The sequence below is a fragment of the Megalobrama amblycephala genome, linkage group LG11, assembly GCF_018812025.1.
Source record: "Megalobrama amblycephala isolate DHTTF-2021 linkage group LG11, ASM1881202v1, whole genome shotgun sequence".
Classification (NCBI taxonomy): domain Eukaryota; kingdom Metazoa; phylum Chordata; class Actinopteri; order Cypriniformes; family Xenocyprididae; genus Megalobrama; species Megalobrama amblycephala.
The window spans coordinates 16,206,636-16,220,448 of NC_063054.1; the positions used below are offsets into that span (position 1 = coordinate 16,206,636).

General features: G+C 38.0%; 2 protein-coding genes across 2 annotated transcripts; both read left to right on the plus strand.

The window, feature by feature from the left end:
* Positions 1–702: 702 nt before the first annotated feature.
* LOC125277810 (acyl-coenzyme A thioesterase 5-like) lies at positions 703–3,121 on the plus strand. Its single transcript, XM_048206324.1, has 3 exons — positions 703–1,273; positions 1,595–1,797; positions 1,888–3,121. Exons 1-3 carry the CDS (start codon positions 763–765, stop codon positions 2,491–2,493), a joined length of 1,320 nt encoding a protein of 439 aa, XP_048062281.1. The 5' UTR covers positions 703–762; the 3' UTR covers positions 2,494–3,121.
* Positions 3,122–4,694: 1,573 nt separating this feature from the next.
* gpr176 (G protein-coupled receptor 176) lies at positions 4,695–13,557 on the plus strand. Its single transcript, XM_048206325.1, has 3 exons — positions 4,695–6,187; positions 9,651–9,903; positions 11,783–13,557. The coding sequence occupies exons 1-3, from the start codon at positions 5,953–5,955 to the stop codon at positions 12,933–12,935; spliced, it is 1,641 nt and encodes a 546-aa protein (XP_048062282.1). The 5' UTR covers positions 4,695–5,952; the 3' UTR covers positions 12,936–13,557.
* Positions 13,558–13,813: the final 256 nt, after the last annotated feature.

Consider the following 13,813-nt stretch of genomic DNA (forward strand, 5'->3'; position numbering starts at 1 on the left):
CGACCAACAGGAAGTCAGCTATTTTGGTTTGAATGTTAATTTTTTGAAAAAACAGGCTATGAATTTTATACTACTACTCCTACAGGGTTTATCCAATTTACACCAAGCTTTTTTTAACTTGTTGCTAACACATTGAAGTTGTTTAATTGCAAACGGATTTTGGATATCTCAAACGGTTTGGCCGTGGCGAGGCAACGAATTTATGGCAAGAAAAGGGAAACAAAGTGTTATAACTTCTGCATACATTAATTGATTTTGATGAAACTTCGGCTTAGTCTTCGTTGTACAAGGCTGATCACATGGATGTGACTATTGTGATTCAAAGTCATAGCGCCACCAACTGGAAGCAGAAAATGTGTCACTTTTAGCATACATTGAGATCACCCTCTTATTTTTACCTGATTTGCTTCAAAATTCATCAGAATAATGTTAAAACTTGGCACATGTAATACTTTGAAAATGGGCAGGGAGGAGGGGCTCTATAGCAGCACCTTGTAGTGCAGTAAATGTGGAGCGAATTTGACATAGTCCTTTGATGTTTAACCGTTTTAAATGCCTATTGCCCGCTGTGCACAGTTGCCCTGAAGCCACCGGGGTGGCGGTGCCACCGGGCTTGGGCCCGCCATCGCTGCTCGCAGCTATATTTTTTTTTGTTGTTGCTCCAGTGTTAATTTCGATCTCTTCCGGGTTTGGGACTTAAAAAGAGACCCTGAACACCAGACGGCAGCAACAACACATTCTTGCAGTGAACACACAGACGACATGTTTTCAGTGCTGAAATATGTTTTTACCCCTTTCGCAAGAAACGCTCTTGCAAAAATGCACTACAGTTCGGGGGTCAGCATTAGGCTTTTGCCCAGTTATAAGTGCTCTTTTGAAGACCCAGTGCAAGTGACCGTGAGTGGCTTAAATCCACAACAGCGCGTGGATCTGCGCTCTAAAATCACCGATGAAAATGGACTTGTATTCAAAGCTTCGGCCACCTACGAAGCTGACGGCAGTGGTCAAGTTGACCTCAACCGCGACCCTTCTCTTGGTGGAAGCTTTACCGGAGTTGAACCAATGGGCTTATTCTGGGCACTAAAAGCAGACGTCGTAAGCTGCAAGTTTGCCCTAAAAGACGTGACGCGCCCTGCTCTCGTTGATATTGAATGTGTCAGTGACGATAAAGTCATCGCTAAAGTAACAAACGAGAGACACTGCATGACCGATGGTGTACGGAGAATTCCTGTAACCGAAGGCAGGATCAGGGGAACTCTTTTTATGCCACCTGGTCAGTTCTTTTAGCTGTATTAACTACTGTCTTAAAGACTAGTTCCATATAGCAGTTTTTCTCAACCAAGAGGCTGCAGGATGACTTAAAAATATTTAAATTGATCTAACTCTAAATTATAATGCTAAAAATTAACTCATACTCGGTCAACTGAGATGTGAAAGTTTTTGGCCATATTCTGTTTTGTAGCAGCGCCTTGTGGTGAGACCGGAGAAGTGCAGGGTTACACTGTTGCTTGACACTATTTAAAAGGTCTTCTATTGTAAGTCATAAATTCATGCTGGCCATTTCAGTTTTTAATGCTGATGTTCTAATTTTAAGGTAAAGGACCATTTCCTGGGATTTTGGATACAAATGTGTTTAAAGGAGGTCCTTTTGAGTTGAGGGCAGCTCTGCTGGCAAAAAAAGGCTTTGTCGTTTTTGCCTTGGCTTTCCAAGGTTACCAAGATTTACCCAAAAAAGCTGACAGATTTCACCTCGAGTACTTTGAAGAAGGTATAGATTTCCTGCGACAACAGCCAGAGGTTAGTGTGTATAGCCATTCATGTGCATTCATTATTGTTCTTATCTCTAAATAAAATTAAGCTCCAACACCTTTTTTTTTTAATTCAAAGGTCAAAGATCAAAAAATTGGTCTAGTGTCCATATCAAAGAGTGGAGATCTCGCTTTGTCAATGGCAACATTCCTGCCTGGTATATCGGCCACTATTTCGATCAATGGATGCAATGCCAATACAATAGTTCCACTCTACTACAAAGACATCTGTGTTCCACCCCTCATATTCGATGTTAAGAGATCAAAAATGACACTGTCAGGCCTTATGGATATTAGGGATGTCCTGCATGACCCAATGTCCAAAGAAGGCCTTCCTAGCGTTATTCCCATTGAGTGTGCCTCTGGTAACTTCATGTTTATAATGTCAGAAGCCGACAGGAATTGGCCAAGTGCCTATTATGCAAAACTTGCATGTGACAGACTCAAAGCACACGGGAAACATAACTATGAGCTGGTGAGGTATGAAAAAGCGGGTCACTTTATTGAGGTGCCTTATATGCCCTTTTGTCTCGCTAATTATCATGCTGTACCTAACCACGTGGTTTTGTTTGGCGGGGAACCTAAGGCTCATTCAGAAGCACAGTTGGACACATGGGCGAGGATGGTGAATTTTCTCAAAAAACACTTAGCGGCTGCTGATCACAACTGCAGATCTATGCTGTAAGAAAAAGGGCATGTGCAGTACATAATAGTTATGACATCCAGTTATAATGTTGACTTGCATTTCTAATGTAGTTATCAAGTATTAAAAAAATTATCAAACTTGGTTTATTTGCGTCTAAGTCTACTGATGTTTATATCATTCATATAAAGTATGGAGAAATTGTTTGTAAAATCAAACTATTTAGTATTTGTGTTTCTGTATCACTGCTTTATGGAAATAGCAGCATTTTTTTTTAATGAAAAACTTTTGTAACAATGTAAAATTATTTACTGTCACTGTAAATTTAGAAGTATCTTAGCTTTATTCATTTAAAAAAATGTTCTGGACAGTAATGTACTCTCACTGCTGTGCCGCATTTTCACATTAAAACTTAACACTTATTTTAATTTTTAAATCAAATTTGAAAATTGAAAAATGATTGCATTTTCAGCCTTAGTGAAAAGTAAAAAAACCAGGTTGTTTTCCTCTTCAGTAGTTTATTTTCTGGTGAATGTTTATGTCTAGATAAATGTTCAGGGTGCAGACTCTGTGATGGAGATATGCAACTATGGACATTGGTTACAAGCAAGTTACTGTATTCACCTTACACATACTGGAGCTTCCAATAAAGTACAATTAGATATCTTGAGATGATGTCTGTTTTTTATTTGTTTAATTATTCTTAGTAATTATTTTATAACTTTTGGTTGATGTCTAATGCTGATTCTAAGAGGTGACCTCCCATCTGTGTCTGATTTGCATTATTTTGATTTAGATCTAAACCACAAATGGTTATTAGCAAGCCAATAATCCAAAATAATCGTTCTGTGCCACAACAACACTAAACATTACAGTATATTTATACTATATGATTAAAGGGATAGTTCACTCCTAAATGAAAATTCTGTCATTTACTCCCAACCCACAAGATGATTTTGAAGAACGTCTCGACTGTTTTTTTGTCCTTACAATGAAAATCAAAAGAGTTTACAAAACATCTTTTTATATTGCAGAGAAGAAACAAAGTCATGCAGGTTTAGAACAACATGAAGGTGAGTTGATTGTACTTTTTAGGTGAACTGTCAAGTTTATTGTAGTATAATTGCCATGATTCCATGAAGCCAAACTCACTGGATGAATGCTGAGGACAGGTTACTTTCAGATTTATCAACAATAATATTTCAAAAAAACAAAAAACTGAAATTTGATGAGATCTGATGCAAATCTCCAGTGGTACTTATTGCAAATCATTTAGAGAGCACTATGATAAGGAAACACTCTAGTGGGCCTTGCTGTTTAACCCGGACTACTTCAGAGGAAGCTCAAGAGTTCTCGCATACTGATTAACTGGAAAAGGTTCATTTTATATTTATAGAGGAGCTGCACATGACATTCCCATGAATTGATGATTGTGTTCTTGTGTGGGGATACAATATTAATATTAAAATATTTATTTGAAAATTAATATTGTCCAATTAATTTTGAATAAAATAAAAGTTGAATAAAATAACGGTAATAACATGGAAAATCCTTTGCAGTTTTGCGGAAACATTTTGGTTATGTTGAATATATTTGAAGAATATTTTCCAGCCAATTCCCCAGATAAAACACCAAGAATTACTGATGTGGACGGCAGTATGAGCTCTACAACAAAGAAAATCTATATTATGGTAATGAATACAATAGATGAGGGTCGGTTGCATGTTCTTGTTTTCTATAGGGCCTGTAGCATGTGAGCTACAGTGGTCTTTCGCTCTATTAATGAACATTTTATATAATGATTTACTTAAAATAGTCACTGGACAATGTTAGGATTTATTAGCGTAAGTAAAGTCCTTTATGTCTAAACGGCAGTAGATGCTATCTAGTGCTGAGAATATAGCAGATTGTGGTATCCATAAATAACAATCACTTAAGGGAAATAAATTACAAATGACAATTCAAATTGACAATTGTGAAGAAAAGGCCAACTAAACTAGCCTACAAAAATATTTGTTACATTCTATCACAGATGATAACCTATATAGTATAAAGAAAACTTTGATTTGATTTGGAATGATTTAAAATAGCGTATGGCCTTTTGCTGCTAAATCACAATGCTGGAGCTGCATGTTCATCTATTAGATGTAGAATTCACAAATATTTAAGAGGTGTTTGAAATATTCAAAACCACTGCTAGAAAAAAAGACAAGACTGGAATTTTTACTCAAAACCTTATAGTTACTGAGATAGGCTATAACCCTTGTGACAACTAGCTAATGTCTCATTTCATGCAGGCTTTAGAGATTCCTCATGGGCTGTCTAAAATTTCCCCTGACCACAAGGAACACTGACCTTCCTATTATAGAAACAAACAAACTAAAGCAACACGTAGACAAATTCAATGCAGTGTAGGATACCTCAGCTGTTTTCGAGGTTTGCAAACTCAGTAGACACTGCAAAGAATAGGCTAATTTGTGGATTTAGTAGGCTATATGTTTGTGTTTTGCTCACTGGATAAATTATTTACTAGTATTATTCACAATAAGCAAAACTCTTAAAACACCGTATCTGTTCTGTGGATTCTGTTAATACCTTTGTTCGCGTGCAGTCAGTGCGTGTCTGCAGCAATCTCGCCAAATACAGGCTCAATACCTCTCTCTCAAATTCTCACGCGCCTCCAGAAGACGCCGTAACGGACGGATGCGGTGACGTTTTATTGTAAGCGCCCACCTTTCATTTGAAGAAATAAAGCGCTATTGTCACTCTCAATGAAGCATGTTCGCTAAAAACCGAGTAGTCAGATAACACACTGACACGTTATTTAGCGTGATATGCGTTTACTCAGTTTTTTTTTTTTTTTTTTTTGATAGGCTACTTGGATTTGGCAATGATCATTCATAACGATCTCATACGGGTATGTTGGTAATTTCTCTATCGTATTGTCTATGGCTTATCATATAGGCTACACTGTTTAGACATCATTATTTGCATACAGTTAAGCCACATATTGCATATAACCCGTATTATTGTATACCATGTTCGTCTATTTACACGGCTAGTGAAATGAAGTTGAGTGATGTGGCACGAGACAAGCGCGTAAATGTCGCCGTCACTACCGTATCGCTCCATCATTCATTGTAATCTTATTGTGATCTGTGCTGTGAAAACAAAATCATGCCTTTTTATATCTGAAATAGGCTATGCCTTTCAATATCGTGATTCTGAAAAGACAGTTGTTTAACGATAATATCACTACGTAATGCTAATTTAACCAAATCTGCAATATGCTGTCCTGTCTGGACATATTATGCTCGGGAAGCGGGAAGCGTATTTCCAAAATGTTTCTCGTTTTCGATAATTTTGAGAAACTGGAGAAAACTCGAGTGTTAATCATGATGGACACGACATCATAACGCTCCGGCTCTATTCACCATAACGTGCGCGCGGCGAGAGTCGCGAGACCCTAGCCGAAGAATTATAGTGGCGCCTCAGATATGAATGATGATGGAGGCGGAAAACGCGGAGAGCTGGTTTCCTCTGACAGAAAACGGGTCCACAAGTTTAAACGCCTCGAACTTGGGTTTCCTAAACGCGTCGTCTCCGGTGGGTCTGTGGGGTGATGCTCAGGATAAAGAGGTGACGCGGCTGGAGGAGATCCTGCACGCGCAGGAAAGAGCCTACAAAGATTTCACCACCACCATTCAAGTTTTCATCCTCATCGGCTCCCTTTTCGGTAAGTAGTCTATACAAACACGAGAATGAAAATGTTTGGCTGTTCGTCAGCAAACGTGTGGGGGCTGCACTAATCTCTAAATATATTTTAATAAAACAAACAATCACATTTAACTGGTTAATTGATGTGATAAACTGCATTATCCAATATAAGGCTATTAGCCAATTGCACATCTGAATGGATATCCACTCTCAAGGTTAAAATTTAACAAACATGATCATAGGCTACAAATATTTTCGTGATTTTACCAGATATATATGTTCAGATCATTTTTTGAATTATAAACAAAGGCTGTTCATTATTGAGTATTCACTGAGACACAGGTGTTGTAATATGTAATGCTGCTGCGAGTTTTTCTTTTCACAGTCTGTACACTGTAAAATCAAGGTGTCCATTTAAACATTGTTTAACAAAGGTCATATTTTGAAATCTGTTCCTTGAAATATTTTTTTACTTAAATATTAAAAACAATCAAGATTTTTTAGTGTTAATTACTCAAAATGCACAATTTATACTGGGAGAAATGCCCATCCAAGCCTTTGTTTGAATAATTTATGCTTGGTCAAAGCATGAGAATTTATGAGAGGAATTAAATACTTGTTATTAAGAATTTAAAGAGGATTTTTTTTTTTTCATCACTGGTGTTGATCAAAATAACTGTTTTGTGTGATTACAGTTTTCTCTTTTGTAACCTGTTGAATATACTTCTATGCCATGAAGGTACATATCAGAAGTGCAGTTTTACGTTCATTACTTTTGAGAACGAGTTTATTAAATTATTGACCTCAGCTCTGTTGTGCATATATATCTACAATATGCAGTAATATTAGTATCTTTCCTAAATAAAACTACAAGTTGTTAATTGCAAGTTGCTGATTCTTAACTTAATTTACAATATAGACATCTCTATTATTCTATAGATTTTTACATTATCACTAGTCACCTGGAGAACTTTTTCTGAGATTTAAATTATTTTGATGACAATTAATGCTGTTGCTGATGCTTTGTGCAAACAACTTGTTCTCACTAAAAGCAAAACTTTTAAAACTTAGAAAATGTATTAGATAATAGCACTAATCAAATGATTCGCCATGGCCGAGATGTTTCCTGGAAAATGTGTTAAGATGACTTTGTGAATTCTTACACATTGCAGCAACATGATTATCATATAGAAGCCATTGACCATGTGACAAATCAGGAGCAAAGAAACTAGAGGTTGTTTTTGCTGGGTTCATTCATGCTTCAGTCGATACAAACAGTAATGTTTCTACAATCAGTATGATGTCACATGGCAGGTTTCTAAGGAGAATTTTTACTACACGGCAGCCACTCACTAATGCTTAGGACAGAAAAAAGCCAAATTACACAGAAGGCTGTTTACACAGATTAGGCGCTGTGGAACACGAATGATAATCTTATCTTCCTGAATGTGTTTTCACACCATACCGTGCCAATGGAGGTGATGCGAGATTTACAGAAAGAAAAATATTTCAGAGCCCTTCTCTGAATAATAGATTTTAGCATTGATTAGCCTATAATGTCCCTTTGTTCCACGTGTTTGTTTGTTTTTTCAGAAGGGAGGCAATTTCGTAAAACTCAAACAAAAGAGACATCACATGACTAATAAGCTTGCAGAAGTCTTAGTATAAATGTTTGTAATCTGAAGATTTGTCTTTGCACTGGATTAGGGCTCAAGTTTCAGAAAAGTTGGGAATTTTGTGTTTCTGACGTTCATTGTGATAACTAGTTATAAAAAGTAATTGGCAATGGTTTAGTCATTATTGCACTTAAGTTTTATATTAATTTAGCAAACAGCTTGGCTCTTGTACCCTCCATAAGAAGGAATACAGTTGTTTTTGTGATAGCATGATATTCCAATAACATTTTTATGCATCTTTTAGCTGTTTATACATTCAAGTTTAATATTACATACAGGAGTAAAATGCATAAATATTGAATCATTCTCAGACAAATACTTTAAAGGGAAATTCTGTCGTCATTTACTCACCCTCATGATGATCCAAGTATGAGTTTCTTTTTACTACAGAACGCAAAAGAAGATGAGTCAATTATGACAGAATGTTAATTTTTGGTGAACTATCATTTTAAAGACATGGCAAGAATTGATAATACCATCTGATTAAGATTCATTAAACATAATAATTACAACTAAGTCAGTTTGAAAATGTCAGAAAGGGCAATTACCATCCATTTTCACACTTCAGAATTCTCAAACATATTAGAGTTGAGAAACCACTAATGGAGCTCCTGTGAAGTCTAAATACCACTGTTAACCACAAACTTTCTGGAGACCTCTGGGAACAAATGGACAATTGTCCGGCATGTCAGTGTGCACTCTAAATGTCACCAGGGTAATAATACAGAGGCAGCTGCAGATGGATTCCTCTGTGCTTTGCCCGTTACACCTGCATGGTAATGGGAAAAGATGAAAGTCACGATCTTCACGAAAAAGATGCACCTTCCGAAAGTGTGTCAAGCGTAATAATGGGGCTAGCTAGAGCACCTGTCACCTAAGTGCTCCGTTCACATCAACATCCAAGGAGAGAATCACCTCAGGCTCCATTTCAATTCAAGGCGTGTGAATTCCTGATGCCCGTGCATCGTTTCTTCAAAGAAGAAAAAAATCTTGGTTTTCCACTTGAAATGACATGTTTCATTTTCATTTAGCCGCAAGTAAAACATTTTACATGCTCTCACTGATTGTTTTAAATGCATGTTATGAAGAAAGTATGGAAATCCTTTGGAAATGCTTATCTCTTACAGTTGTTGTTATGTGTTTAAAGGAATATTCTGGGTTCAGTACAAGTTGGAGCATTTGACTTTCAACCTGAAATCCATTTCCACATGAAATCCAATCCACAAGTGAATTGGCCCAATTTTTGGAGAATTTAAACGCATAAATGTGAAACAGTTATATATAAACTTCTGTTAAAAGCTATTTAAATCATAATTTTTAACAGGTTTGCTTTTTGTTTGTTTCTTGTTTTTTTAGAGAAAAGGGGGGACAAGTGAAAATTTATTTTCCATATATAGTAATCAACATTATACCACAAATATACTCAATTGAGCTTAACATCCATTGAAGCTGGAAAATTCTCTTAAAAAGATGAAATACCCAACCACTGTCTCAAGTGAACATCTCAATATTGCAGTCACTTGGATTCTGTGTGCCTGTGCATGCTACGATTTAGCTTCTTCAACAAATCTTCTGTGCTGTGAGGCTTGTTTGTCCTTCATAACAGCATAAGAATAACATACTGTTTCTTGCAGGAATCAGGCTTTCCAATGTTTTCCCCCTTTAAATTAGCTTGCAACCTTCATTGCCATGGGAACTGATGCTGTAGACAATGAGATGAAGGCTGCACGTTGAATTGTGTCATTGAATACTGACCTAGGCTTGTGAACCTTCAACCTTTTCTCCTTTTCATCTCTTTCTCCCCAGGCAATATTGCAGTGCTATGGTGCACTTGTTACACCAATGTCTTCAAGTCCGTCACAAACCTCTTCATCAAGAACCTGGCGTGTTCTGGCATTTGTGCTGGCTTGGTGTGTGTGCCCTTTGACATAGCCCTGAATGCCAGTCCCCTATGCTGCCTATGGGTTCATACACTCCTGTTGTGCAAAACCATCAAGTTCCTACACAGGCTTTTCTGCTCGGCCACTGTGCTAAACTTCGCTGTCATCGCCATGGACAGGTGAGTCAGTGGATATACATTTTGTGTAAATGAAGTGTAATTAATTGTCTCAGCTTTGACATCACTATTTTCAGTCTCAACCAAACAATCATTAAAACAATTGGTTAAGATAATAATATGAAAATGAAAAAATCTGGAAACTCTTAGTTGTACTCAACTCATGGGCACCAGCTGTTTCACAGACTAGTGCTTCCATAGCAACATACTCTGCCAGACCCTTTTTCAATTCATTGAATAATTTATTTTGCTTAGCACAGAAGCCTTTCTTGATACCAACATTTTTTTTCACATTTTCTTTCACACAAATCACATAGTAAAACATACTGATATCCATATTTTGTTTGGTATTTTCTGAAATTTCCATTATGAATCAATAAAATACATTTTCTATGTTTTTTGCACACACATAAGGCATTTCAACTATGCTTTTATAATAAATAATTTAGTCCTAGAAACAGTATCAAGGCTATGTAATTGAGGCAGTTAGGGCTGGGAGCTGACAAGCGATTCTAATTCAGAACCAGAACCAAAAAATACATTTAGCACATCTAGTCTAGTCCAATTCCCAAATGGTTGACTCTTTTTAGTAATCAAATCAAAACTCTTCAGAGCGACCAGTGTTGTCCAACCGATCCTTTTACAGAATTAACTGATTCTTTTTAGCAAATCATTTATATAGCTTACTACTGTATGTTCTAATGCTTGTGAGACTTAAAGGGGACCTATTATGCCCCTTTCCACAAGATGTAATATAAGTCTCTGGTGTCCCCAGAATGTGTCTGTTAAGTTTCAGCTCAAAATACCCCACAGATCATTATAGCATGTCAAATTTGCCCCTATTTGGGTGTGAGCAAAAACACGCCATTTTTGTGTGTGTCCCTTTAAATGCAAATGAGCTGCTGCTACCAGCCCACTTTCAAAAAGAGTATTAACAGCTTGCGTTTCAGTTGCTCAACAACATCAAAGCTGGAGAATCTCACACAGCCAAAATGACGATTGTCAGTAACAGTGTTCAGCCTTACATTGTTCAAACCGAAGTTGGACACTGATGGAGAGACTCAATGCAACTGGATGTTTCTGAATGGTTAGTAGATAAATTTATGTAGTTGCTGTGGAGTTGATTCAACTCATCGACTAGCATGTGCCATCATGTTAATCTTTTGTGTGAATCCAGCATTGAATTGACCCTCGTTTGTGAAGCAGTCCAGTGTAAAATGAGATCACATTAGTAGTCAAAGCTGTTTTATGGGTGAGTCATAAGTAACACTGATACATTTCTGTCAAACACAACTTCTGTTTGTGTTAGCATAAAGTAATAGAGCGTATGGAGGCTAAGGGACAGCACACAGAAAGTGGAGCTGCCTGAATTGAAGAAAGACATTGCATTCCTCAAAAATACTTACATTTTCTTCATCTGCAGCTTTGCCTCATTTGCGAGGGTGGAAACGTGCAGATCAAAGGGCAGTAATATTATAATAAGATCCCCTTCCTATGTCACTAGGGGAGCGAAATCTGAGTGGTTTGTTTTTTCAAAACAAAACAAAGCTACTGGGTTGTCCTTTTTCACATTTTCTGGGTTAGTAGATGCACCGGGGACCTGATTATAACAGTTGAATATGGGAAAAGTCAGATGTCTCCTTTAGTAATGCTACAGATGGTTAATATGTGTAGTTAATGTAATCATATGTTGTGTACATGCTTAAGGGCTGGGAACCAACAACCAACAATTCTTATTTGGAACCGGTTCCATTAAAAAAAAAACAAAAAAAAAAAACAACAACATTTAACTAAAACTAAAGCTGCTTGAAAGATAGGCAATAGACCTTTTTTGTCTGCAAAATTTCACCATAATGTAATTGTCCCTCTCTTTCGCTTTCAGGTACTACTCAGTGTTATATCCACTGGAGAGAAAGATATCAGATGCCAAATCCAGAGATCTGGTCATCTACATCTGGGTGCATGCCGTGGTGGCCAGTGTCCCTGTTTTCGCCATTAGCAATGTGACGGATGTCTACGCCACCTCGTCTTGTTCTGACGGCCAATCGCTTGGACATCTGGTTTACATGGTCACATACAGCATCACCACACTTATTTTACCGCTAGCAGTGGTGTTTCTAGCCATGGCACTAATCCGCCGTGCGTTAAGCAGCAGCCAGAAGAAGAAAGTGATCATCGCGGCGCTGCGCACCCCTCAGAACAGCATTTCCATCCCGTATGTGTCTCAGCGTGAGTCTGAACTTCATGCCACTCTGTTGTCCATCGTCCTAGTTTTTGCACTCTGCAGCACTCCCTACGCCGCTCTGGTGATATACCGTGCAGTGCTAGGGGCTGCAAAAGCCTCGTCTTGGTTACAACTTACTGCTATGTGGCTGCCAAAAGTCTCTCTCCTCACCAACCCGTTGTTCCTCCTCACAGTAAACCGCTCCGTGCGACGTTGCCTTCTCGATATGCTAGCACGGCTGCATCGACGCTATAGCCGAAGGAACATGGTTAATGTTGGAGGTCTGGCTGAGGTAGGGCCACTAGGGGGCGAGACTGTGGTTCGCTCTGGTAGTCAACTCCTGGAGATGTTCAATATCGGCCAACAGCAGATCTTCAGGCCAAATGAGGATGAAGAAGATGAGAATGAAATTTCGTCTGTGGCTTCTGCCAACTTTCAAAACAAAGATGAGGGACAAGGTGGAAATGGAATGGCGGCAGGAGAGCTGCGCCAGCCACAGTCAGGGGATGGGGTTAAAGAAGAGGCCTTAGTCTTACCAAAACATTCCCCTATTCAGTCGTGTGCCTACTCCTCTTCGCAGGTCGCCCCCGCGACTCCCACCGACCCCGAGGATGCAACGCAGTTTGGTTTTGGGCCATTTGAGCTGCCTCCTCAATGGCTGCCTGAAACCAGGAACAGTAAGAAAAGACTCCTGCCTCCGTTGGGTAACACACCAGAGGAGCTGATCCAGACCAAGCAGCCTAGAGTTCGGTCCGAGAGACGCATCAGTAGAAACAATAAAGTTAGTACCTTCCCTAATGTGGACCCCTAAAACACAGAGTGCCATTGACCAAATCATAAAATTCCAAGAAGGACTGTCTGTTTTATATCTGAAGTTATTTTGGGATCGTTTTCTGTGTGAGTGCAAAACAATGAAGGAGAGAACTCATGAAGTCTTTACGTTTACAATAGGAAGTAGGCAGAGTTTACATGCTTTCTTGCTGTCTTTTGGGGCAATTTAATAGACAACCGTTCATCTCCATGTATTGACAGAACAGGAAATTGATCTTTCACAAGAAAATGCAAGAAACACCATATGGTAGGCATGGATTGTTTGACATTTGTTTTGTTGGAATGGTGAATAAAATTAATCACAATCGTTTTTATGTAGATATGTTCATGCTGTGTTGAATGTGACTAATATGTCCTGCTCAACTCTTTGAAATGTCACCCCACTGCCGACATTTTATTTAGCAACATAATCTATTTCAAATATCTTGAACAGCTAAGCTAGCTAGAAATAATTTACTCACAATTCAAGTATATAAATGAACTTGCTGCCCTGGAATATGCTGGTAATGGAAAACCAATGTGGGTTTTATATGCACAAACACTCAATAATGGGTAACACTTTGGAATACTGATCCTTCATTAATGAATAACTACACAGGAACAAATGAATAATGCATTATTAACACTCTAGTAACTACTATTAACTAACAATAAACTCTGATTAATGAATTAGTAAGTAATAGTGCTCAGTTGTAGGTGGTAGTTCACTATTAACTAATCAGTAACTACTGTTTTTTCATTCCTCCCAGAGAACTACTAAGAACTACTAAATACAGGTTAATAATTAACATGAATAATGCATAATGTATAATTAATTCTAAAGTAAAGGCCTTGGTAACCCACTAGTAATGACTGAAG

Excerpts from the sequence above, each read along its gene's own strand:
- LOC125277810 (XM_048206324.1), top strand. The coding sequence starts at position 763 with ATGTTTTCAGTGCTGAAATATGTTTTTACCCCTTTCGCAAGAAACGCT. Across the intron at positions 1,274-1,594 it reads AACTCTTTTTATGCCACCTG|GTAAAGGACCATTTCCTGGG; the intron begins GTCAGTTCTTTT and ends TCTAATTTTAAG. Across the intron at positions 1,798-1,887 it reads TCCTGCGACAACAGCCAGAG|GTCAAAGATCAAAAAATTGG; the intron begins GTTAGTGTGTAT and ends TTTAATTCAAAG.
- gpr176 (XM_048206325.1), top strand. The coding sequence starts at position 5,953 with ATGATGATGGAGGCGGAAAACGCGGAGAGCTGGTTTCCTCTGACAGAA. Across the intron at positions 6,188-9,650 it reads CCTCATCGGCTCCCTTTTCG|GCAATATTGCAGTGCTATGG; the intron begins GTAAGTAGTCTA and ends CTTTCTCCCCAG. Across the intron at positions 9,904-11,782 it reads GCTGTCATCGCCATGGACAG|GTACTACTCAGTGTTATATC; the intron begins GTGAGTCAGTGG and ends TTTCGCTTTCAG.